Source organism: Vigna unguiculata, chromosome 1 (assembly GCF_004118075.2).
Source record: "Vigna unguiculata cultivar IT97K-499-35 chromosome 1, ASM411807v1, whole genome shotgun sequence".
Taxonomy (NCBI): Eukaryota; Viridiplantae; Streptophyta; class Magnoliopsida; order Fabales; family Fabaceae; genus Vigna; species Vigna unguiculata.
In genome coordinates, this window is record NC_040279.1 from 25,240,980 (window position 1) to 25,268,620 (window position 27,641).

The 27,641-nt window shown below is 29.7% G+C and overlaps 2 protein-coding genes across 4 annotated transcripts; both read left to right on the plus strand.

Annotated features, from left to right (window-relative positions):
- Positions 1 to 249: 249 nt before the first annotated feature.
- Positions 250 to 7,968, plus strand: LOC114194713 (diphthine--ammonia ligase). The gene is made up of 12 exons (XM_028085090.1): positions 250 to 402; positions 497 to 568; positions 1,058 to 1,137; positions 2,395 to 2,620; positions 2,742 to 2,774; positions 3,158 to 3,240; positions 3,379 to 3,451; positions 3,777 to 4,110; positions 4,221 to 4,552; positions 5,430 to 5,767; positions 6,545 to 6,902; positions 7,397 to 7,968. Exons 1-12 carry the CDS (start codon positions 325 to 327, stop codon positions 7,613 to 7,615), a joined length of 2,226 nt encoding a protein of 741 aa, XP_027940891.1. The 5' UTR covers positions 250 to 324; the 3' UTR covers positions 7,616 to 7,968.
- Positions 7,969 to 22,252: 14,284 nt separating this feature from the next.
- Positions 22,253 to 27,641, plus strand: LOC114191585 (probable inactive leucine-rich repeat receptor-like protein kinase At3g03770). 3 transcript variants are annotated; one of them, XM_028080863.1, is made up of 10 exons: positions 22,253 to 22,587; positions 22,705 to 22,897; positions 23,110 to 24,544; positions 25,381 to 25,514; positions 25,771 to 26,011; positions 26,189 to 26,391; positions 26,514 to 26,566; positions 26,821 to 26,932; positions 27,026 to 27,305; positions 27,556 to 27,641. In XM_028080863.1, exons 3-9 carry the CDS (start codon positions 23,209 to 23,211, stop codon positions 27,290 to 27,292), a joined length of 2,346 nt encoding a protein of 781 aa, XP_027936664.1. In that variant the 5' UTR covers positions 22,253 to 22,587; positions 22,705 to 22,897; positions 23,110 to 23,208; the 3' UTR covers positions 27,293 to 27,305; positions 27,556 to 27,641. The 3 variants fall into 3 exon arrangements, with proteins under 3 accessions (XP_027936664.1, XP_027936655.1, XP_027936648.1); XM_028080854.1 differs by lacking the exon at positions 27,556 to 27,641 and having other exon boundaries at positions 22,253 to 22,591; positions 27,026 to 27,503; XM_028080847.1 differs by lacking the exon at positions 27,556 to 27,641 and having other exon boundaries at positions 27,026 to 27,503.

Genomic DNA, 27,641 nt, shown 5'->3' on the forward strand with positions numbered 1-27,641 from the left:
AAACCAAAAATAACTATAAAATGCTTATTTTTGATAGACTATTTGGAAAAATAAATCGATAAGAAAGCTGTTTTCAAAAAAGAAGAAAAGACACTGTTAATTAAAAAAATACTTGTTGTAATAATAATTAAATTTAAGTAATTTCATTTTGATAAGAATTTTTTATTAATATTCACTTTTTTTTAAAGTAATTTATTTTTAAGTTTAAATAAACTCCACAATATAAGGAAGCAGAAAAAACCAAACGCAGCGTTTTACTGCTGCTCTGTTCGTTCAGTGGAGCCCTAAAACGACACACTTTCAGTGGTGCAAGCGGCGACGACGATGAAGGTGGTGGCGCTAGTTAGCGGCGGCAAAGATAGTTGCTATGCCATGATGAAAGCTATTCACTATGGCCACGAGGTTTTTTTTTTTTTTTTTTTTCCTATTTTCCCGAAATCATTTTCCATTTTTATCTATTTAATGTATTTATTTGTTCTAATTGGTGTTACAATAGATTGTAGCATTGGCCAATTTGATGCCGCTTGATGATTCTGTGGACGAGCTCGATAGTTACATGTACCAAACTGTATGTTTCTTTTCCATTTTCCCTTTTTGTTATTTCCATTGCTCAGTTTTCTAACTTTCTAGTAACTTTTATTTAGGGTAAATTTGAAAAGAAAATGGACTCCTTTTTTATACGCGTTTTGCAACTGAAGAAGCAATGAGATAACAGAAAGTATTAGCATTGCTGTTATATCAGGGTTTTCTTAAACTAAGCAAGTTGAATGAGATTAGGAATTTTTGTATTTTTCATTGTAACATTGCAATTTAAAATTTCATTTGGTCCTTTGGAATTCAAGCTGTTTTTGTTTTGGAAAGGAATTACTTTCCTCATAAGTTTTTGTTATTTCTTCTCACTTTTGTAATATATGATGTTTCACAAAAAGTTGAAGTGATGAACTTAATTGTTAGAGAGTCATAATCATAGACCTCTGCTTATATTTAATCATTTACTGGAAAGTGTTTTTTCCATCTATGTATGAAATGAAAATGGACTGCTCAATGTTTTCCACAGGTTGGACATCAAATTATCGTCAGGTATGCTGAATGCATGGGATTACCATTGTTCAGGAGGCGAATACAAGGCTCCTCAAGGCAAGCCTTCTAATTATAAATCTTTTGATACAGCCAATTATTTTATTTAAGGGAAATCAGTAGGTTAGGTTAGCTTAGTTAATTAAAGGTAATTAAACTCCTATTGACATTCTATAGTTATCAATACCAAATAGCTGTGTGGAGTGACTGACTCCAAATCTGCAACATCGTGATACAAGTACTGGGTAGATGGTGCTATTCGGAAATTTCAAGATGAATACTAAATAATTTGAGCTATAAATACATAAATGCTCAAAACTCAATGGTATCAAAAAGGGGAAACATAATCATAAAAAACATAATCATAATTAATCACTGAAAGTCATAATTTGAAGCTAAGCATAAGTAAATAATAACAGTAGTCATGGAATAAAAAAACTTTAAGCCTCTGAGAGAGCTCTGATGAATCTATGCTTCAAGAATGGAATCTAAAGAAATCCCCTCAAGAAACGGTTTAGCATCACGCAAGCATAGGGGTTTAGAGGGGATTTCCCTCTATCCACTATACTCGCTAAAATGACTGTGGTTTCCTGGTTAGCTGCCACAAATGCTCTGCTACAAGTTTGGAATAATGTCCCGAGGCTACTCTGCCGCCACAATGCATTGTTGACAACAATGAGGCACTGACAGTTTAATTTGCTTTAGGTATTTATATCTGATACCAATAGTCTTAGATATTTGAATACTTCCCTGATATGTGTAGGTGAAGTATTCCAGGACTGTAAAAAATTTATGAAATTTAATGAGACAGCAACATAAAATCAATGTTCCTTCCTTGGTGAACTGAAAGTGGAACTTTTCATGATTTCAAGAAAGGAGTGAGATTGATGGTATTATTCCTATTCATAGACAATAAGAAGTAATTCATGATCACAGTGGATTATAAACCTTTTTGTTTATAAGTGTCTAATTTTTTTAGTTTGGATTTGCAGAATTTCAAATATATAAATTTTACGATTTTATATACATATCTATATATGTATCTTAAATGTATCCTATCCTTTATATTTTTAGAATAATTATACCATTGTATGTTATGAGCATTCAAACTAGCTTTTCTACCCAGTAGGTTCTTGATAGTCTTCTAGAATAGTTCCCCACTCTCCCGCCCTTTTCTGTCTCAATTAATCTCCTCAACAGCTATGTTTTCTAATGACGGTTTGGTGGTTAACCTTTTAAGCTATGAACTATAACGTTGTTAAACCATCTTAACTTATAATGTTTGGTTTAAACATTCGTGTGATAATTTCTTAACAGGCATCAAGAGCTTGGTTACAAAGAAACTCAAGGTGATGAAGTCGAAGACCTGTTCATTTTATTACGTGAGGTGAAAAAGAAGATACCCTCAGTTACTGCAGTGTCATCTGGAGCCATTGCATCTGACTATCAGAGATTGCGGGTGGAAAGTGTTTGTTCAAGGTTAGGCCTTGTTTCTTTGGCATACTTATGGAAACAAGATCAGTCATTGCTTCTCCAGGAAATGGTAAACAGTGTTTTGGATTATTGTCACCATAATTGATAGCATACATATATGTGATTGTGTAGTAGGATTTTAATTTTCTCCATTGTTCATATAATTCTAACTCCAATTTGGTCCTGACCAGATTACAAATGGAATTGTAGCTGTAACCGTGAAGGTATAACTTCTTTAATTTCGTTTCTCTTGCTTGCTTTTGCCTTTTGTGGTCTTTCTTTTTCATTTGTAAAATGGGAGGGGATTCCTTTGTTCTTACTCCTGTGTGTTTCTTACTTACAATTTGTGCAGAGTGATCAAATTGTGCTTTATTGACCATCATGCCATTGTAATATCAATTGATGACACTGATGCTAATGTAATTCACGTAATTTTAAAAATAATGAGGTTTGTTTGAATATATTATGGTGAGTTATATGTTGCCAAAAATAAAAAGTTTTACATCTGAATACATTTTCTTCCAGCCAAGAAATGTGTTAAACTTGTTTTTGCAATGTTCTTGAATAATTGATAGTTCTGAATTTAATGTTTCATCTATGCTTGAAGGTAGCTGCCATGGGTTTGGATCCTGCAAAGCACTTGGGTAAAGAATTAGCCTTCTTAACTGCTTATTTACATAAATTGAAAGAGTATGTCGGAAGTTATTCTCCCTCCTTTTTCTTTGTGTATTATCTGTGTAAATTCTTTAAAGTTTTTAGAGTAAATGACTCTACGGTCTTTTCATATATTTATTTCACCCTATCCTTTATTGTAACTCCTTTTTGCAGATTATATGGAATCAATGTTTGTGGTGAAGGAGGGGAATATGAAACATTAACTCTTGATTGTCCTCTCTTCTCTGTAAGTTTATACAACCACCTTTTGAAGTTTATTGGTTTCACACTTTAATTTGTGCACCAACACACTTTAATTTGCGCACCAACTTGCGTATTGACCATTGTCCATTTGATCTTTAGTTGTCACCCATAAAACTGGTCTCAATTTAAACTCATACATTTTGGTTTCTGTTTTGTGGTTCTACCAAATCTTGTTCTGGAGAATCTTGTGTATTCGATTTTCCTTCATTCATTTGATGTCAGTTTTATGGTTCTACCAAATACTGGTCTCAATTTATTATCGATATTTTTCTTCTGTTATCTATATCTATCTTTACTACATTTTTCAGAATGCTCGCATTGTGCTCGATGAACATCAAGTTGTGATGCACTCTTCAGATGCCATAGCTCCTGTTGGAATCCTTCATCCCTTGTCATTTCATTTGGAAAATAAAGTTGATGTTCAGTATTTAAAATCAAAAGACAACATACATGAGATTTGTACACAGAAACCGGGATCTGTGTATGAAGTGCATGACAGTCTAGAAGGATGTGAGGCCACGTACAAGCCTCTAGATTGTAGAGCCGATGCAATGGATGGCATAGAACATAAATTTAACATCTCAAGAACAAATAACAAGGGCACATTCTCTTTAAGTTTCTGGTTGCAAGATTCATGCAATGGTCATAGTTGTTCTCTACTTTTTCTATTTTTTTTAAATCGTTTTGTTTTACCTCATACTTTCACAACATTTTGTTCTTTGACACAACTTTTTCTTATTTCTTTAGTGCAGGTTTGCAAAAAGACTTGAGGATTGTCTTGGGGAAAATTGAATCACAGTTATTGGACCTTGGTTTTGGATGGGAGAATGTGCTCTATATTCACCTTTACATTGATGACATGAATAAGTTCTCTGAGGCAAATGAGACGTATGTAAAGTTTATAAGACAGGAGAAATGTCCATTTGGCGTCCCGTCTCGTAGTACTGTTCAAATGCCTCTTATAGAATCAGGTTTCAGCAGCGCATACATAGAAGTTCTGGTATCAAACAATAAAAATAAAAAGGTTTTGCATGTGCAGAGTATTTCCTGTTGGGCACCTAGTTGCATTGGGCCATACAGCCAGGTATACCACATTGATCTCAGCAGTAGCCAATTATTTACATCAGAACAAGTAGTTTGCACATGTTATCTGTATCCTGTTTATGGAAGTTGGCTTGGGATGGGACACAACTGAAAGCAGTTGAATTTGAGACTGAATGCTGCTTATTTAAGATTAAAGTGATTTTAGTGTATGTTTAATATGACAAAATTCAAACCGGAACTTATTATTCTTTGGAATTTTAGTGCTATTCTCTCTTTAGAGAATTAGACAATTAGTTTTGTTAAAATTTATGTCAAACTTTCTGCTATTGACCCAAGAGTATCATGCTGTTTTCATTCCAAGTTATTTGGTCTGATTAATGGAGTTAATTTTTAATTCGAAAGATTATTCCTTGGTATTGTTTTAATAAGTGCGAAATGCATTTATATATAAATAACAATTTGCAGAACTTCTGCCTAATTTCTATAAGCTTGTTCTTAAAGTTACCTAGGTTAAAAATAGCTTTATCTTGATTTTTTTTTAACTAATTTTATTTGTTACCTAAATATTTGGACCAATACTTTTGTTTTTTAGTTGTAGTCTCTGATTAATAACTATAAGCTGTTTTGAGCACAAAATTAACTAATCCAAAATCAAACTAATACTTTAGTTGCTTGATCTTTATTTCTACTTTATTCAACGTGTCTTGACTTGAGAGTTGGGATTCATTTCTAGGTGCCCTTACTAAAAAGGGGTGGTAATCCTCTAATTGAATAATGCTAGTTCTGCTTGTTTGCTTACCTCATATAGTGTCCATATGTTTACCATTTTTACATTTTATTATGCACATTATACCATTATCACATTTCATATGTTACCTAGTGGCTCTTCTGTTCTTCCTAATGGTTTTTGCTTTCAGGCAACCTTGCATGAGGGTCTACTTCACATGGCTGGTCAATTAGGGCTTGATCCTCCTACAATGAATCTTTGCCAGGGAGGCCCTGATGTTGAACTTGAACAAGCACTGAAAAACAGTGAAGCAGTGGCAAAATGCTATAATTGTTCAATATCGACATCTGCAATTGCTTTTGTTATCTATTGTTCTAAACGTACTTCATCATCAGAGAGATTCAATATTCAGGAGAAACAAGAAACAATTCTTAGGCAGATGAAGATCTCCCATCTGCAGGAAACAGACACCTACAAAGGGTTGGATCCCTTGTTCCTTTATGTTCTTGTTCCTGATCTACCTAAAAGGTACTGTAGGGTACACCATAAGTCATCTTTTTCTTAACTGTGCTTGTTTAAGCAATAAACCTTTGTGCTTTCATGGATTTTCAACTAGAGAAAGACAACCATTTACATATTTAGAACCTATAATTTGCTATTCTTTTTCCTTTTTTTAAAGTTCTCTCATACTCTCTATTTAAATTAGGTTTCATTGTTTTAAGATTGTTAGAAATTTCATATCAATTAGAGATATGACTATATTATAGTATGTAAGTAGGTGCAAACTTCGCAATTTAAACCGGTTTTGTAAAGTTAAAGTAGGCTTAAAGTTGCCTTTCTAAGATAGTACCAAAGATCTTAGCGAAGTTTGTTGGATTTATCGTATCATCTACTATTGGATTGGGTCGCTGTCGTATCATTTACTAATATCTAATTCCATGTTCAAGATGCTCAGTCCTTGACATGTGTGTGTATGTTAGGTCCCACTTTATAAATTAGTATAAGTTGGTTTTATGAGTTAAGTCTCCTTTCTAAGAAATGATGCCCTCCTTTATAACATTGTTTTCTACATAACCACAACACAAATAAAGTTGCCCAGATTAGTAGAAATAAAGTCTTATCTTTCATTTGGATTATCTTCCGTCTTTCATATTTTGTGGTTAGAATATTAGGATTTAGAAGGGATTTTATTGAATCATTGTTTCTATTTAATTATTATTATTATTATTATTATTATTATTATTATTATTTATTACAAATCCTCACTATTTATGTCCATGGGCATCTACAATTTGTACTTTCCAGAGCATGCGTAGAAATAAAGCCTATTCTTTATGTTGAGGATGGAACAGATACAGTTCCTGAGGCCTTAACAGAAAGATCTAGATCAGAGACACCATCACATTATTGGGGTTTCAAGCCAGAAAATTGGCATGATTCTTGCGTTCAGAAATGTCTGGTTTCTGGAAAGATATGTGCCATTATACTGCATATTACAAGTGAGCTGTCCACGAAGATATGTTTTGACTCTCAGCCTGCTGATAATGTGAATAATGGTAGATATTCTCTTCCTAAGGCATATATGGATAAGATATCGAAGTTCTGCATCTATCTTCTTGACAAAGTTATGACTGATAATGACTTTACCTGGGAAGGCATAATGGTTAGTATATTTCTTAAAATATTACACCTGATCAATTTTATTCTTCCTTTGTCTGAATTTTAATTTAGTTCTGCAGTCTGTAAGAAACCCATTTCTTGTTTTCTTTACAATTTTAAGCAATAACTTCCACCTTGGATTGTCTGGTCTTGTTAAACCTTTGGGGGATGGAGATGAAGGACAAAATTTTAAGTACCTTTAACTAACACTCTTTCTAGATCCAGATATTTTATGCATCTCCTTGTTCATCATGTTCGTTTGTGTTAAAAAATATCCATGCATTTTTTTGGAGTTTGTCTCCTATTTGGAAGTAAGGAACAGTGTCACAGTGGAGCCTAGTGTAGGCGATATAACAAAAGGTTGCCAGAAACTATAATTATTTGAAGAAAAAAAGTTAAGAAGACCAGCGATCCACTTTATTCCACACCCTCTTTGTGTTCTTTTATGAGCTTGATCATTCTCTTGCACTTTTCAAATTCTCGTTTCATCTTATGCAGAGTTTGAGGTTCTACATCCCGGAAAGCCTTCAAATGTCAGTGCAGCTATTACAACCTATGTTCAGCAATGCACTTTTTGAACTTTCGGAAATGAGTCATAAGAAATTTAAAAATGGTGAGGAGCCAATCTTCAGCATAGTTCCTGTCATAGGTGCTGGAAAGTCTGCCTCATCCATGGACGATGTAGTAACCTGCGAATTATTGGCTCGGAAATACTGAGTATATCTATACTTTCTGAAAATACTCTGAAATGACTGGTTCTTGGGGTGGTTCAGTTACTGTGCACTTTACTTGCTGATATACAATGTTTTATTTTTTAAATACAAAATTGATTCGCTTTTTCTAAAGCCAAAACAAAGACAGTTTCATTGAAATAGCTTGGTGAATAGATGGAATGGGGTTTCACTCATTTAGGTTTTGTCGATGACTTGGTGTATAAAGCGTTGGGGAATTATGTTCATTCCCAATATTAAATTTTCGAGCCACTCTTTTAATTTAAAGAATTAGTTACATTGTAATATGCATTTTTAGCTGTGTGGAAGGTTATATGGAGGGAGTATAGTTTTATCAAACTTTTGTTATGTACAGTGTAATCTTGGTAGTTGCATGAACACCAGCTGTTAGCAATTACTATCGCATTTTTGTTTGTTAATCTCACAGCGGGTAAAGTTATTTCTCTACCTCTTTCCCCCTCACTTCTATACACTTCACCTTTTGTTAAAAATGATGTTTCTTTCTTTGTAAACCATATATTTTTCCTCTCTATACTCCCTCTATATTTTAAAAATTATTTTGAAAATATATTAAATATATTTAAAAGCATTTTTAGACCTGTAAAAGTATATTGAAAATACCTTCAATAAACTAGTTTTCTGAGAGGATATTCTTATAAAAAGAATGGTTGGAAGTTTAAAGAGAAAGAAATGGTACAAATCTTCCAAATCATGAAAAAGCCAGAACTGGGACCTATTTGATTTCAGTAGTATACGGGTACTTGTTTGTTTCACAACTAGTTTCAAATACTTGTTTGAGCCAATTGAAAAGATACTTGTTTATTTCACAACTAGTTTCAGATTTGTCTAAGGTGGCATGCTAATAAAAGTGTAGGTGGATTATACCGTCTCTATGATTCGGAGTATGTTCACTTTATTGATATGCGATTTTAAGATTTATTCTATAACCCTACTACGAGTCTTTTTAAATGTAGACTTTAGGGCAAAAAATATTTGGTAATTTAACATCATTATTGAATGAATGAACAATGACATCTCTTTAAAGATGTGCTTAGTGTACAGATATAGCAGAGTTTAGTGTGCCTTAAAAAACGTAAACAAAGTCAACAAACCATTCATATCACACTTGTTGAGTATACATTCTCTAAAATAATTTAAGTCTATCTAATTGAAAACAACATGAATATATATATATAAACATTTTACTCCAACATTCTAAGATCTTTGTGGTTTTGTTTCTATTTCTTCAACCATCTGCGTAATGTTGCTCACGTATAACATACAATTATAGTTTGTGAAAATTACAACCACAATGAAAAAGGTAAGCTAGTGAAAATTAACAAATATTATATATTTCAATTATCATCAAATCAAAATCTATAGTTTTTATTGAATATATATAATCATTCTTTAAACAAGTTACATGTCCCGTCATTTATCACACTCCTCTCATCTTTATCATAAATGTAGTTTAATCAATCAAAATGGCATTACAAATAAGATTCATCATCTAATTTGAAGTCAATAATTAATTGTAAGAAATTCATTATCTCTCATAAGACAACTCCAAGCCTCAATCATCACAACACAACCCTCAAGGCTCGACTCTCATGGACAAACCACAACACAATAGACAACAGGATAAACTAGTGTAGTTATAACCAAACATATCATTTATAATATATCACATTAGAATGAATTTTAATCCCATTCAATTCAACCATCAAATACTCTCAACAACAATCAAATGTCTACAAAAAGTATGACAATATCGACACAAAGATAACCACAACCCTAATAACCCACAACACTTAGACATTTAACTCTACTTGCGAAAGTCAAGCGTATTGAGAAAACTCCAAGGCTTTGCACCTCTCACACTCACTCCTGCCTCTTAGAAGCTATAGCTATAGATTTTACATTAGAACACCAATCCCTCTAGAGTATGATTAGGGTAAATTCCTTATATTGGTAGGGTCTAACCCTTTTTCATATCAAAGCCCCAGATTGTAGCAAAGTCATGATAGTATTTCAGAATCCCTCTCAATACACTTCTTATCATCACATCAATGTAGTACTCTCTCCCTAAGAGTCACTACATTCACCACATTTAGACCATAACTTACATATAACACGAGAAATAGATCGTGGTTTCTTCGACCGTGTGTTTTCCTTTGTATGTTACATTATTGTTATTATTCAAAGCTGGGATTGTCCATACTATAGTTTTGTACTTATTCCAAAAATAAATTTGATGCTTCCAAGTTTTGTGTGATTGTTTCTAAGATTTGGACAAAGATCCTTTTAACATATTTATAAGTGTGTGCGCTTGTAGTTGATTGCATCACCTTGTTTTATGTTTTCCTTGTTGTGTTCTATAGTGTGTATCACTGGAGTAACATATTGAGCAACTTCAACTCGAGTTGGACTTTGAAACCACCATTGTGTGGCTGGTGTGGAAAGGAAGAGAGAGTGGTGATGTGGTGGTTGATATGATGGTTGTGGGTGAAAATGGATGAGAGGGAGGGGAGGTTGTGGTAGAGGAAGGAAGGAAACTAAGAAGGGGTAGGGTACTGATGTGGACACACACTTGTCAAAACGTGGATACATACATGGCAACATCATTTGTCACATCAATAAATCTTTAACGTTGTTTGGTCACAAGGACTACATTAATTCATTAATAAAGTTTGAGAATAAAAATGATTCAATGTTTAGGACATGAACGAAATTTGATTTCACATAAACGTTAAGAGACAACAAACATAGTTAATTCGAAAAAATAAATATTATTGAATATATAAAATTCTAAAAATATCACCTTGAAAGTAATGTTCTTTCAAATTTTACCATATGTCAAAAGCGATCTGATGTTTCACCAAATTATGAATCCAAGAAAAAATCATGTTGTTACATTGATCTCATGTTGGAAAGAGAATAACTTTATGTTGTGTTTGGATGAGGTAGTTTAGAAGGGTGATTCATTTATTTGAAGAATTTCAAATTCTTCATACAAAATGACTAGTTTGTATAAAGTAACTAGAAAAAAATTGAAATTTAAAAAATTTTGGAAGGTATTTCAAATGAATAAAATAAAGGAGATACCCTAAAAATATAAGAAATTTGAAATTTCACTTCTTTTCACTCTACTCATGAAGATAAAACCGAGTGGACTTAGGCTGAAAGCTCAATCGAGTCGACCCAGGCTAAAAACTCAATCGAGTTAGTTCGGATTGAAGACTCAACAAAGTTGTCTAGGGCTGAAAGTCAAATCGAGTGGGTATGAATATGAGTACAAGTATATACCCATCACCCGGTAAGAATAGGGATGAAACAAAAGTTTGATACCAATTACGTTTAGATATAAAAATGAAATGAATTTTTTCGATAAAGATAAATATGAAATAGTGAAACTCGTCTCCATCCCTATGACCCTATCTATCTTATTCCTTTTTTTCAATTGTAATTTCCTTCAAAATCACTCTGCACCGACTCCACAATTATGAAAGGTTTGAATTGAACAGTGATCCTCTTAAATTCATGGGAAAATGATTCTCTATCTTTTCTGAAAGCAAAAGGTAAACAAAGGATGATAAAGGAAGAGAATGAGAAAATGATATTCCCACCCTCTTATGAACTTCTTTCTTCCTTCATTCTGTCGCTTCTTATGGTGGGTCACACCTCCTACAATTCTTTCATCTAAAATAATGCTTTTTCTCTTCAACTTCTATTCTCATTCTTCCTATTTTTGTTTTCAAACAAACACCGACAAAATAATTCTAACATTATTCATTTAATCACTTCACATCTTTCTCTTTCTTTCTCATTCGTTTTGGTTGCTAGCAACAACAACTTAGTTTGGTCAATTTTAATTCCACAACAAATAATTATACTCTATCAACAATGGTTTATATAGGTATCAAGACATTATGAATTAACATATTAGTGGAGTTATTTCCTCTACAAAAACTTACGTGGATTACAAAATTTTCCTCATTATTTTGTTAAGACTTAATGCGTTTTAACATATTTAAAAGATAGAGTAAGAAAAAAAGGAAAATAAAGTTTTCACAAATTATATATTGACAACAAAGGACTTGTGTTGAGTGCTAACAAGCTGTATTTTCATTAGACAATCATATTTCGACAAAAATCTAACTCACAATTCCAACATAGAAAGAAAAAAAAATTATGAAGTTAAACACAACTTGAATAAATAAATAAATCTGCAACTGGGGCAGACAAGAAAATAATAATAATATATATAATACATTGTTTAATTCATCTGCTAATATTTTTTAGAAAATTTTTATTCTTTCTTCTTTCATTTTTATTATTATGTATAATTATAGATGAGGCTGTAACCACTAATGTCTCCAATATACTTAAAAGTAGAGTGCGAATGGCAACACCATGGAAATGTCAGAAGTATCTGTTTGTTTTTTAAACCAAGAATCTTTAAGTTAGGTGTTATTTATTGTACATGTGAATGTGATATGATAATGCAAAGTACAACCTTTGCATTTTTGCTATGTCGTTAAATTATGTCAGATTTTGTTTCTCCCTCCCACATCAAATTTCATAGTTTATGCTCCAACATCGTAGTGTAAACGCCACAACATTAACCCTCTCTCAAAGTACCACTTCCATTAATTATTATAAAGTAATTTAAGTCAATTTCACATCATTTTTAAAAGATTTGAGATTAATTATTTTAATATGAATCTAATAACATTGTTTTTTATATTAATAATGATTCAATATTTTTTTCTATATACTTTTTATTTAATATAATTTATATACCTTTTTAAAAAACACAATGTAATTCTTATGTTAGATAAACGTTAATGTTAATTAAAGGATGGATGATGAACAAACATCTATTAATACAATCAGCCACACATTTTACACATTTATTTTCAGTCCTAGCGACAAATTGAAAAGGATAATGTTAATATCATTCTTTATATATATATATATATATATATATATATATATATATATATATATATATATAAGAATCACATTGAGTAAAAATACTATTAAGTCACTAATAATATTACTCATATCTTTGAAGTTCATAAATTAATAACACAATAAGTAATTTTTTAATACATTTAGAATAAGTTACTAGAGAATGAATTCAATCTAACTTATTCTTATAAAATAGACTTGTAAAAGAAATTTATCCAGCTTATGTATAAAATTTATGAGATTATGTTGTGGGTGGATGGTGGACTTTTTGATGTTTATTCAGTAATAATTACCAAATTGAAGAAACTAGCCATGTTATTCTTTCAACTCTTATTCAATTATGGATTTGGTAGAGTTCATTTCCAAACAAACCCTGCACAAGGTGTGTGAAATGTCACATGTACTCTCTATCAAGTTATCTTTATCCTCAAAAAAATATGTCTCAATTATTGTAGAGGTTGAGGGGTTCTTGCAATTGCAGTTCTTCATAGTGACTAAATTTGGTTATAGAATTATCATTATTTTTGCTGGGACTTGAAGAATTGTTGCTGAATCTGACTCTTGGAGATAATTAAAAAAAAAAGTATTAACTTTTCGACACCTAACATTTAATCTTTTTTTTTTCTTTATAAGAGCATATTTTGTTCTTCAAACAAATTGTATGTCAAAGTATATTGGTTTCACAACTGTAAGAAAAAAATTGAAAATATTGATGAAATGAATTACGTAATATTTAATCCTAATAAATAAAAAGAAAACAAGAAAAATATTAAAAAGGAGGTAATAACTTTATCTTGGGTGAATAACTTTAGAACATGAATGAACAACGAAGTATCTAAACCCTGACTAAAAAAAATGTTTTATTTTTTAGAAATATTAAGTCAAAACAGACCCATTAATTGTTAAGAATCTTTGGTCCAATGTAGAGTGGTTGGTTTGATAGAATAAGCGAGATTTTAAATTTAAATTGTGTAAGAAAATTTTTCTATGCATATATGAGAGAGTAAATCTTATTATATTAAATAGAGAATTAGGTTGCAAATCTGACATGTTAGCTGTTACCTGAATCATTGTATTTGTATCTATTTAACCTCAATTCAACTAACAAATCAAGACATTGAACTATGGTTACTTCAATGATTTCTTTTTCTGATACACACAATATTAATTGGGAAGTAATTGTTAATTACTCTAATATTCGATCAAAACACTCTTTAAGTTCAATTTATTTTAGAACCGAATTACACCGGCCATGACATTAACTCACTTTTTTCTTCTTTTTTTCATTTTTAATTATGCGTGAGTAATATGGATTTTGAAAAGACCTTATACTTGTAAAATTCCTAAATTATACACCAACATTTGCTCATTGAAAAAATAATTTAATAATGTAAAAAGAACATATGAATTTGATAAATATTATAAATGTTTTGACTTGTCCCACAATCGCGGCATATATTTTTGTATGAAATTGTTATAATTTTGTATATATATGGAACAAATAAAACTATTAGATACTTCGTAGGATAATTATATCTAAGTGAGGTAACATGATTCGTAAGAATTGTGTTCAAAATGAGTTGATTAAATATACCGTTGGTCTCTTAAATTTTAGCAAACATTAAAATTAGTTTAATTTTGAAATTTTAGATCAATTTAGTCATTTTAACTAAAGTTTGTGAAGTTTATTTAACGTTTGAAATGCATTTCTCAGCTAACATTAAAGTAAAAATGTGTCAAACGGTGTAAACAACTTAAATATTACTATGAAACACGTTTGAAGAGTTTAATGAACTTAACAAAATTTGGTCAAAAAGACTAAATTCACGCATTTATAAAGTTTGGAACTAAATTTGGCCACAGTTTTGAAGATAGACTAATTCAAATTTTCGCTAAAAATTAAAGGATAAAAAACATATTTAATCCAAAATGAGTCACTCAACCCAACACACTCTTCAGTAAATTAAAATTTTTATAACTCGACTCAATCCACCACAAGTTGATAGGTATATTGGTTGACTTTGTTAAAATTGTTTTGATCTCCTAACTAACTTATTTACATATATTTATTATACTACAATCAAAGTTGATTCACTTGATTCATGTATTTATAGTAGTACAATCTCAGCGTTCACATATTTTACCAAACATTGTTTTAAATATATGGTATAATTACTAATTTGGTACCCCAATTTTTTGGTTAAGTTCAATTTGGTCCATATACTTTTGGTTTATTCAATTTAGTATCCCAATTATCTAAAAAGATTCAATTTGGTCATCTCCGTTAAGTTGGAGTTAACATCGTGTCCGTACAGGACACGTGTCAGCCATGAAATTTTTAATTTTTTTAATTTTTTTTAATTTTTTTAATTTTTTTTAATTTTAATTTTTTTTTCAAAAAATTTAAAAACTGTCACATGTCAGTTTACCATCGTGTCATGTGGCAACGTACAATCATGACACGTGGCAGTGGTAATAATTGTTTTCAATTTAGTCCTCTATTTAAATTTTTGGTTCAATTTAGTACCCAATTTTTTAAAATGATCTAATTTCATCCTTTCCAATTTGAGACCAAATTAGTAACTAAGTTTAATTATAACTTATATATACATGTTAAAATAAATTTTTAAATTTATACATCAAATCACTACACTTAAATATTCAAATTATTTTATTTTTTACAAGTGTAAAAAATTATAAAGGTAAAAAATGTAAAAAATAAAATAATTTAAGTATTTAGGTGAAATGATTTGATGTATATATTAGAAAAAATTATTGTAACATGTATATATAAGTTGTAATTAAACTTATTTATTAATTTGAAATTTGATCATTTTTAAAAATTGGGTACTAAATTGAACCAAAATTTTAAATAGAGAACTAAATTGAAAACAACTATTACCACTACCACGTGTCATGATTGTAAGCTGTCACGTGACATGATTGTAAGCTGCCACGTGGCACGATGGTAAATTAACACGTAGCAGTTTTTAAATGTTTTGAATAAAAAATTAAAAAATTAAAAAAAACTTTAAAAAAATTTAAAATTTCACGGCTTGACACGTGTCCTGTACGGACACAGTGTTAACTCCAACTTAATGGAGATGACCAAATTGAATCTTTTTAGATATAATTGGAGTACTAAATTAAACAAATCAAAAGTATGGAACCAAATTGAACTTAACCAAAAAATTGGATACCAAATCAGTAATTATATATATATATATATTAAAAATCAAAATATCAACCTATTAGAAATACAAATAAATTAAACATCCAAATCATTTAAATATTATTAAAAAATATTATACTTATTAAAAATACCAAATTGTCAAATTACATAATTAGAACCAGTACTCAATGATAATAATAAGAGTGATGAAAAAATAATAAAGAATTATTTTTAATGAATTATACATTAACCAAATTCCAATTTTGTTGAAACCCATTTAAACTAATTATAAATAAAACGGATTAAATTTAATTCACGTTAATTTTTTTTGTTTCAATTCCAACTAGCTCAAACTCGTAATCGTTACAACATTTTAGCATACCGAAAACTATTGCTACATTAAAGTGCGTTTACTTGTGAAGATTGATTTAAGAGAGAGTGAGATAATGGATTTGAATGAATTAGAGGGAGAAGAGTGTGTTGTTTTTTTTTCAAGGGATTTGAGAGTGAATTTAGAGGTGAAGTTTCTCAAAAAAGTGTGTGAGTGATTTGAATGATGTGATATATAAGAAATCAAGTTTTTGATAGATTAAAATGTAAGATTACAATTTTGCCCTTATAGTTAAAATTAATATATTATTATTAGTATTAGTATTTATTGTGATTATTATTATTATTATTATTATTAATATAATAATTATTATTATTAATTTCATCATTATTATTTATTATTAATAATATAATATAAATTATTATTATTTTGCTATTAAAAGAAATAATAATTAGAGAAATTTTATTTTATAAAAATTAAATATCAAATAATATTTACTTTACATTCTAGCATGTCACTGATTCCTTGTTTTCTGGAATTGATATATCAAAATATATGTGTATGGATCGATTCTATAGTTATTAGGATCGATTCCCTTTGGTCTCATGGTTTGCTTTCACGCATTATTCATAAATGAGGTTCAATGGGACTAATTTTGTAAAAAGCTCTTTCTTTCATGTATCTCTTCCCATCAGAGATGGAATGTTGAACTCATCCCGCAAATTAGCTCTTTCTTCCTCCTACAAATTCTTACATGTGAACGAAAAATTCAATCGCTTATCCATTGTCGTTAACTCTTACTTTTAGTAACAGTAAATTCGCACATTCAAATACAATGTAAAAATAAATTACACATACTAGTAAAAATGACTGCAGATTCTCTGATGAATTTTTTTGGTGTTGTAATTTGCTAAACATTAAAATTACATTGATTTTGGTATATTATAAACGTAAAAATCTAAAAGAGGATTCAAAATTCAGTAAAAACACGTGTTAGACGCATATGTATTAACTTTTTAAAATAATACAAAATAATAAAATTGTAATTACAAAAATAAATATGATTAAAAAGGATAATTTTTATTTATTTTGTGAATACTTTTTTATTATAAATAATTACAAAATTTTAAAAAATAATTTAATTTAAAAAAAGACAATCAAAGAAAAGATCACGATGAAATTAATAAGTTAACTATTTTAACTAAAATCATTTATTAAGTTAAAATTGAAAAAAAACACCTAAAAGTACATCCCTTTTATATTAAAACAAAATGTTCATTCTCAAAACATATAAGGCAAAGCGAACTTTATCTTTAATAAGATATTTAACAAAATTCTAGGCCAGACAATAATCCCATTAATAAGAAGGAAGAATCCTATACTGAATTAAAAATACAATTAATTAATATATTAATAATACAATTTTCAATTGAGAATGACATTTAAATTTAATAAAATTTATTTATAATATCTCTTATATTTATTAATGTTAATAAATTAAACTTAATAACAACAGTGAATTTATTTAAAATGTCATAGTATTTATAATTTTATTATAATTGTAATATATTTGCAACAGTTTTAAATAATGGTTATCTAATTAATACGAAATTTTTTATTTTATTAACAAATAATAAATTAAAATTAATAACAACAATCAATTATAATATTTTTTTTTCAATTAATAAAAATAAAAATATTATTTTCAGCGTACAATACTAAGAAAATGATTTATTGTTTTTTATTAATAGCTCAAATTATTAAGTTTAAATTTAGTATTAATATTTTATTTAAAAATTAATTTTATACTCACATCGGTTAAAATAATTAATTATTATTATTATTACTCTTAATTATAATTTAATTTTTTAATAATGCTATTTATTTAATGATCATTAACTATAACCTTTACAATCACAAATACCTACATTCATTTGGGTTAAATATATATTTCTTCCGTCTCTTAACTTTCGGTTAGATTTGAAATTAGTCGTTCTTCAAGATTTTGGTTTGATTTAGTTTCTCAATATTAGAAATGTTTTTTTACATATTAAACACATTTTATGTCATCTGAGTTGTTTTCACTGTTTGACATATTTATTTCAATAATAACTAAGAAACTCTCTTGAAACGCATTTGAAACATTTAATAAACTTAACAAAATTTGATTAAAATAACTAAATCCAAATATGTAAAGAGTTTGAGAATTAAACCAAAATTTAAAAGATAAACTACTCCCAATTAGGGATGGCAATGGGGCGGGGCGGGTACGGGTATCATGATCCCATCCCCATCCCCATAATAAAAATTCATCCCCATCCCCATCCCCAAACCCAACAGGTATACAACTTTTGACCCATCCCCATCCCCACCGGGTAACGGGTATTTTCTTATACCCATACCCATACCCATTTTTTTATTGTTCCATATATCAATTAAATATTTTTTATAAAAAAAATTTAAAAATCACACCAACGGAATCATGATACTATCAAAATATTCAATATTAAAATAACATACTCTTTTTGATTTTCATGATGTCAAATATTAAGAAAAATATTATAATAGTATAAATCTCAAATTAAAGTATCAAATAACAACTAAATAAAATTCAAATAATTATATAAAAGCTAAAAAATTACACATTACTAAAATTTTATAATAACCAAAATATTTATTAATTTTACAAATGATCAGTGGTTTCATTTGCATTCGATCCACCTACACATAGAAAAAAAATGAAAAATTAGATATGATATAATAATTGAAATTGAAAATTTTAATTACTAGAATATTACTAGAAATTTTAATTAAAATTTTATATTTTAATTAGATATTATAATTGACTGTCATTATTGGAACTTTGAAAGGGAGTTGGTTGTTGTGAACACTGTGGTGGACTTGGTACCTGCAAATCTTGATCTCCTGTGCTCATTTTCTCTAGAAACTAACATACGTAACAAAAAAAAATCAAACAAAGTAAAAAGGTTAATTTCTTTTTTAACAAAATATAAAAGGAAAACCAATAATCAAGTTTAAAAATATTTCAAATATTTTTTATACTATTAAAAATTTATATTATACCACTTAAACGAAATAGCACAAATAACAAAATTAAATTAATAATAATTCAAATTTAAACATAGATTCTTCATCTTTTGATCTTGAATTAAATTAAGGATTTATGCAATTGAGCACTTAAAATTGAGAATTAAACATTATCATGAAACAAAAAATAAATAATAAATAAAATTATCATAAAGGAGTAAAGATAATTAAATGTGTGACCCAAATTTGAGAATATCCATTTGAACATAACATAACGGAAAAAAAATGTATAATTAAGATTATGATAAAAGGAAAAGTACCTTGAAGATCTGCTTAAACCTTAAAGAACAAGCCAAACAATTAAAAGAGAGTAAAAAAGTGTATAACCAAAGTAACAAAAAGAAGAGCTACAAAATAAGAGTAAATTGAGGAACACCTATTTGAACATAACCATGTACAGAGAGTAAAAATTATGTAATAAGAAGAAGAAAAATTACCTTCAAAATTAAATCTTGAAAAACAAACCAGACAATTGAGAGAGTAAACAAAGTGTATAACAAAAAACAAAGAGAATGAGAAATATGTTATATATATATATATATATATATATTATATTATATTATATTATATATTATATTATATTACTATGTATATATATATTATATGTGTGGATATCTTATGTTTATATATATATATAATTATTTATATATATTATATTATATTATATATTATATTATTATTACTATGTATATATATTATATGTGTGGATATCTTATGTTTATATATATATATATATATATATATATATATATATATATATATATATATATATATATATTTATAGATATATATTTATTTTAAGTATATATTATATTATATTATATAATAATATAAATATAATAATATATATTATATTATTATGTATATATATTATATGTATATGCGTAGATATTTTATGCTTTTATATATATATATATATATATATTTCTTTTAAATTTTTATAAATTTGTAATGTTATAAATTTGTTTATAAAAAATCTCACTAGTTAAATGATTAATTTGTTTTATACGTATATATTATATATATTATATTATATTATTATGTATATATATTATATGTATATTATATTATATTATATTATATTATATTATATTATATTACATGTATATGTGTAAATATATATATATATATATATATATATATATATATATATATATATAAAAGTATATTTTATTTATATGTATATATACTATATTATATTATATTATATTATATTTTATTTTATTTTATGTGTAAATATATTATTTATTTATATATATTTTTTAGATTATTTAATAAATTATAAATAGTTTAGTAATTTAAGCGGGGACGGGTATTTGGGCGGTTATATATATATCCTCATCCCCATCCCCATCCCTAGTTGAAAATTTCGGGTATTACCCATACCCATACCCAGTCAAAGCGGGGATTCTCCGTCAAAACGGGGACGGGTTCGGGTGATACCCACGGGCACGGGTTTATTTGCCATCTCTACTCCCAATTTACACTAAGAGTTAATGAAACAAAAACATATTTAACCATATTCATTTTATATTAACATGCTTTTAAAGTAATTACAAAGTATTATTTTTTTTATATACCATCTTTTAATAGTACTTATAAATTCAAAATATTTTATAATATTAAAAATAATATTTAACATTTTTAAAATTTTATATTAATGTTATTAAATATAAAATATAGTAAAACTCTGGCCAGAATATACTCACGGTAACCGATTTCCAACACGAAAAAAAAAAAAAAAACTATTTCAACATTTCAATTGGTAATTGATAAGAGAGGCACGGTTTCTGATCATATAAAAATTGTTTAGTGTTGTAAAAAAATTGGGAGTGGGTCTTAGGTTAATTGTTTTTAATAAGGTTTATTCTGAAAATAGTTAAAAGAGTTGATAATGTGTTTGCTTAAAAGTTCATTTGAGAATTAATTATTCCCTCATGTTTAAACTAAAATACGTTTACGTTCTTTTTACAAAGATTAAAATGGTAATAAATACCTTTTTCTTGTAAAAAATAATAAACAAATATAATAATTATAGCAAATTATATTTATTCACTTTTGAGAAATTAAAAGCGCACTGTACTAAAAACCATCAAATTAATTATGAATTTAGATGTAAAATTAAATTAAATTTCATTTTTTCTAAAATCCTAAATATGACATAATGTATTTATTTTCTTATGTTATGTCACTTATTATTTTAAAATAGAATCAAAACTAATTAAGGCAAGGAACCCATTAAGCAAGGAACCATTCATGAAGAAACATGTAGGCCCGGAACTATTAAATACCTAAAATATCTAACTTTGTTTCTTTTTTTCTTTTATATAAATATTGTTGTTTCTTCAAATTTGTTTATAGAGATGATATTTAAATAATGTTTCATTCGTTAGCTTATAATTCATTTTTTTCTTAAATAGTCATCACCTTTTGTTAATTGAATCATGAGACATACATACCTAAATTATACTAATTATTTTATTATTTCAAATATTACGTCATTTAAGTAATATATATTAATAAAGAAAGATAAGAGGGTATAATGCAAACATCTTTTAAGGAAAAAAAATTATTCTTTTGATTAGATCTGTGTTATTTTTTGTCATGCAAAGCAAAGAAAACCCTATATGTACCCAAGCCATCTTTTTTAAGTAGAAAAAAAGAGTTAGCGTATCTTTTTACAAGATATTCTCAACACTAAAGTGGTTTGTTAAGAAATAACAATCACATGATTTAACCATGCATCACACACGCTTTAGGTGACATTGGTTTTGATCATTCATGTAAAAATAGTGTGTGGTTCCTTCCTTTTCCTTCAAGATCTTGCATCCTTTGGTGACATGGATTTGCCAACTTTTCAGATGAGACTCTTGCTTTGAAGATTTATGGATCCAAGTTCCAACCATTGACACATAAATGAAGGTAGGTTGGTGTGAGAGAGAGAGAGAAAGAAAAGAAGAAGAAGCAAAAGGCAAAAGCACAAGAAGAGATATAAATAAGGGGGGACCATGTCATAAAGTTGGAGAGAGAAAGCAAAGGCTCACCCCACCCTGAAAGTAACACCTTACGTTACTGAACTCTGAGCCAAAACCAAAGCCACCTTCTTCAGCCAATTTCCCACACATAATAATGGGAAAAGTACAAAAACTAGCTCCTTCAAGCAAATCTGCTGGAGACCACATGCTGAGGTTAAAGCCTTAAAAGGTTAAAGAATCATATCATAGTTAAGAATAAAGGCTTCCCTCATATACAAGAATCTTTCTTTTGCTTCTGCCACACAAAGAAAGAAAGAAGAAAAAACCATTTTCTTTCGACCAAAAACACAAGCAGAGGAAATAAATTTGTCAGTTCATTTATTATGACTGATAACCTTGTGAGTGAGTTTTGGTCTTTTTCATTTGTTTTCATATACCAGTTCTTGTCACTACTGCATTGTCCTGGTCTGAGAAGTGAAAAGCTGACCCTTTGAGAAATGGTTTCCTGTTTCCAGGATTTACTTGTATTTGGAGATTTACTTCTGGATTGCATGGTTGAAAAAGTTTTGGATTTTGTTCAATTGGGTGGCCTCTGCAACTTCTGAAGGCATACAAGTTTTTGTTTTCTCCTCTCTTCCCAATTTTTCATCCCTCTGAGTATTTTGCTTTTGGTTAGGACTCATTGATGTGTACTGTGTTCTCCAGCAGGTGAAGCTTTTTCTGCATGTTGAATTATGTCTAAGCTTTTCTGAAGTGGTTATACCTTTTGAGTTTGCGTGAAACAGTGTTTTTCTTTGAGAATTTGCCTTCAGGGTTCATGCATTCAATAGATGGAAAAAATTGATTATTTTAATTCAGTAGATTCTTGCTTTTGTTTTTGTCTATATTATTTATATTAACACGCATTGTTGAATTTGCAGGGTTTATGCATGTACCCCCAAAGCTTCAATTTTGAGAGAATTTCAATCTATTTGAGAATATAACCAAAACTTCTCATATCACTACATGACTTGTGTCTAATGGCAAATATACACCATCCCTCAGTGTTTTTGGTGTTACTTACTTTTGTTCTTTCTATCTGTTACTCAGAGCAATTACAATCTTCTCACTCTCAGACTCTTCTCAGAATTCAGCAGCAATTGAACTTTCCTGCTGCTTTGAGCAACTGGAACAACGACACAGATTTTTGCAGCACAGATTCAAACTCTTCCCTCTCTGTAGTGTGCTATGAAGACACCATAACACAGCTTCACATAATAGGTGAAAGAAGAGATTCACCTCTCCCAAGAAATTTCTCAATAAACTCCTTTGTCACAACACTAGTAAGGCTTCCCAGTTTGAAAGTCCTCACATTGGTTTCTCTGGGTATTTGGGGTCCTTTGCCTAGTAAGATAGCTCGTTTGTCATCCCTGGAAATAGTTAACATGAGTTCCAATTTTCTCTATGGCTCCATTCCTCAGGAACTTTCTTCACTGAAAAATCTCCAAACACTCATTTTTGACAACAACATGCTGGCTGAAACATTTCCTCCTTGGCTTGATTCACTTCCAGCCTTAACTGTGCTAAGTTTGAAGAATAACATGCTCAATGGATCTCTACCGAATTCCCTTGGCAATGTGGAGAATCTGAGAGCTCTTTCACTTTCTCATAATCACTTGTATGGGGTGCTCCCTGATTTCAGTCGTTTGAAGAATCTTCAAGTGCTTGAATTGGATGATAATGCCTTTGGACCTGAGTTTCCTCAACTTGGTAACAAGTTGGTTACACTAGTGCTAAGAAACAATAGATTCAGGGATGGTATTCCTGCTGAATTGATCTCATACTATCAGCTAGAACATTTGGATATATCATCAAATTCATTTGTGGGGCCATTTCAACCAGCATTGTTGTCACTTCCTTCTATTACTTATCTGAATATTTCTGGTAACAAATTAACTGGGATGCTTTTTGAGAATCTGTCTTGCAATTCAGAGCTTGATGTAGTGGATTTATCCTCAAATCTTTTGACTGGGAACTTACCTAAGTGTTTAGTGTCAAATTCCAGTGATAGCACTTTTCTTTATGCTAGAAATTGTCTAGACAGTGCGAATCAAAATCAGCAGGCGCAGCCTTTTTGCCACACTGAGGCTCTAGCTGTGGGAATATTGCCTGAGAGAAAGAAGCACAGACAAGTATCTAAGGTAGTTCTTTCCCTAGGCATTGTAGGTGGGACTCTTGGAGGAGTAGCACTTGTTTTGCTAATTTTCTTTATTGTTAGAAGAGGAAATGCTAGAACCAAAATGAAGAACCCTCCAACAAGATTAATATCAGAAAATGCTGCTTCTGGTTACACTTCAAAGTTGCTTTCTGATGCAAGTAAGTCTATCTCTCTCTCTCTCTCTCTCTCTCTCACAAACACACACACACAGAGTGTTGTGTGCATGATCAAACCACCTTGTTCCATTTTATACATTTTTCATCCATATGCAGAAAAATTACAGAATTCTTAGATATTTGCTAGTCTAATGTGTAGCCATTAGAATAAGATTCTTTTGTTTCTGAGAAAAATTAGATACTGAAGTTAGATGATCACTCAAACAAGCTTATCCAAGAAATATTAAGGTTCCTAAAACAAGAAGTTAAATTATCGGAGTGGACCCGTATATGTTCTTCCTTCTTGGAATTATATGTTTGCATTCTATCTTGAGTTATCTTCAGGTATTCCCTGTTCTGCTCTAACATCAGCTGCTTTTTGTATTCCACCATCCAGTTGAACAAAAATAGTGCTACAAAGGAGGGACCAGTTGTTAGGAATCAAGAATAGGAATGGGAAAGAGAAAAAAAAGAACAACATTTTTAACTGAATGGGGTGAAAAAACAGATTTCTTGCTAAAGCAGCCCTGTACCTTGATTGACAAAAAATGGTTTTATATGTTAAAATCTAGTATTAACACATGTTGGTAAATAAGGATGATAACTTTTTCCCACTTTTAAATAATAGAAACAAGGACTTCATACATGTTTAAATTCAATAAAAGAAACATATGCTTATTTGCAGATAAACAAGTAGTAACAACAGTTCTTTATCAGTGATGTCCACTTAATAATTGGAAAATATTTCTTGAGAGTGTGACATGAAAGAATATACAGTTTTCTGTATTCCATATTAAGGATATAGATTGAAGAACATGTCTTTTTTCTGTACTGAAAAGGGTATATATCTCAAACAAAGAAGTTGGGAGCAGTTGGCCTACCAACCTATCGAAGTTTCTCATTGGAAGAGATTGAGGCAGCTACAAACTACTTTGACACAGCTTCTTTAATGGGTGAAGATTCTTATGGGAGGGTATGCTACAATGTCTCAAATCATTCTTGAATACATAGGAACATTTCCTTTGAGCTATATTCATACAAAATCAGTGGTTTAATTTCCTTTCATTGACTGTGGTATACTAGCCAGCATCACAAACATAATTTCACCATGCAGTCATAATTCACTTAACTATGTAGCATGAAGTTGTCAGCTATAATTAAATTGCAACTTTTTTTAGCATTTATGTGATGAGTGTTTCATTTTGAAATGATGTGTTTTTATATCTTAGATGTACAGAGGCCAGTTGAAGAATGGTTCGGTTGTTGCCATTCGATGTGTAGAAATGAAAAAGAAATACAGCACTCAAAACTTCGTGAACCACATAGAACTGATATCAAAACTCAGGCATCGTCATTTAGTCAGTGCTATTGGACACTGCTTTGAATGTTCTCTGGATGATTCGAGTGTCAACAAAGTATTTCTTGTCTTTGAATACGTACCAAATGGCACGCTCAGGAATTGGATCAGTGGTAATTGACACTCAAACATTTTACACGATCATGACAGAATATTTACTCATCAATGATGTTCTCTTTAAATAGTAATTTTAGTATCATGGTGTGATGTAACATTGTGACAGTAATGTCTTTTTTGTTATTCTCCATCCTCTTCAGAATTGTGATATTGATGCCTCATAATTTTGGCAGATGAAAATGCTAAAAAATGCTTGAGTTGGACCCAACGCATTGGAGCTGCAATTGGAGTGGCAAAGGGAATTCAGTTTTTACATACAGGGATTGTCCCTGGTGTATATTCCAACGATCTCAAGATAGAAGATGTTTTAATGGATCAGAATCTTGTTGCGAAAATCAGCAGTTATCACCTACCTTTGTTATCTAACATGGGGAAGGTAAGAAGAAAACAATTTTGACATTTTACAGTCTTTTAATGAGGAAAAAAATCATTAGTAAGTTTCATCTTGATGAAAAAAAACCTCAGTAGGTACTTATTCACCTTAACTTATCCTTCCAGGTTCGACATGGAAGTTCTTCAAGTGGACTGAAACACTCTAGCAACAATAAAAGGTGATGATAGAAAGTTAATCAGGTTGTGTAACATGTTAGAAAAACAGAACTCATCACACAATAATTTTGTATACCGTATGATATGATTTGACATGTCTCGGTGTAGAAAAAATACTTTTGATCCTGTTGTTTCCAAATAAGATCAGGTTAGGTATTACTATAAATTTTGACATCTCAGTTATGCTGATTACACAAACTTGTATGTATATGTAAGTAATAAAAATTGGTTTTTAATGATTTGTGCTGTTTTGTAGTGTAAAACATGAAGATAAATCTGATATATACGACCTTGGAGTGATACTACTCGAACTCATTCTAGGAAGGCAAATAAAGACAGCAAATGATGCAGATGCTTTTAGAGATCTGGTAAATACAGAAACTCTGATTCATTTCCAATGTGCCATTTTCTTTCATCTGCTTTCTTTTTCATGATCCACATTGAATAAAAACCATCTACAGTTGCAAGCAAGTTTAGGAGCAGATGAAGAGGGAAGGAGGAGTGTGGTTGATGCAGCAATTCGCAAGGCATGCTTGGATCAATCATTGAAGACAATGATGGAGATATGTGTGAGGTGTATGGTTAAAGAGGCAGAAGATAGGCCCTCTATAGAGGATGTTTTGTGGAACTTGCAGTTTGCATCTCAAGTGCAGGATGCATGGAGAGGGGATTCACAAAGTAGTGAAGGGTCACCAAATTCAGAATCTCGAGGACTTCCCTTTCAGTAGTTTCAATCCACAGGTTTTCATTTCTCTCTTTTTTTGTTTTGTATATTTCAGTATAAGCCTAAAAGGTTCATGTTGCAGATACTGCAACATCTTAATAGTATTATGAGTTCTTATGTTGTAACTCCTTTGCCCCAAAATCTTAGTAGCTTCTAATGAAAAACTGAGATATCAAAAGCTTGCACTATTATAATTTGTAAGTTTTGCTTTTTAAGTTCACACTTACACAATTTATGGTGATGTCTTTTTATTTTTGTTCCATGTAGGTCCTACCAACAAAGTAATCATAAACAATGAAGTCTTATTGCATTAAAAGAGAAACTGTGTATGTACGAATTACACGACATTATTA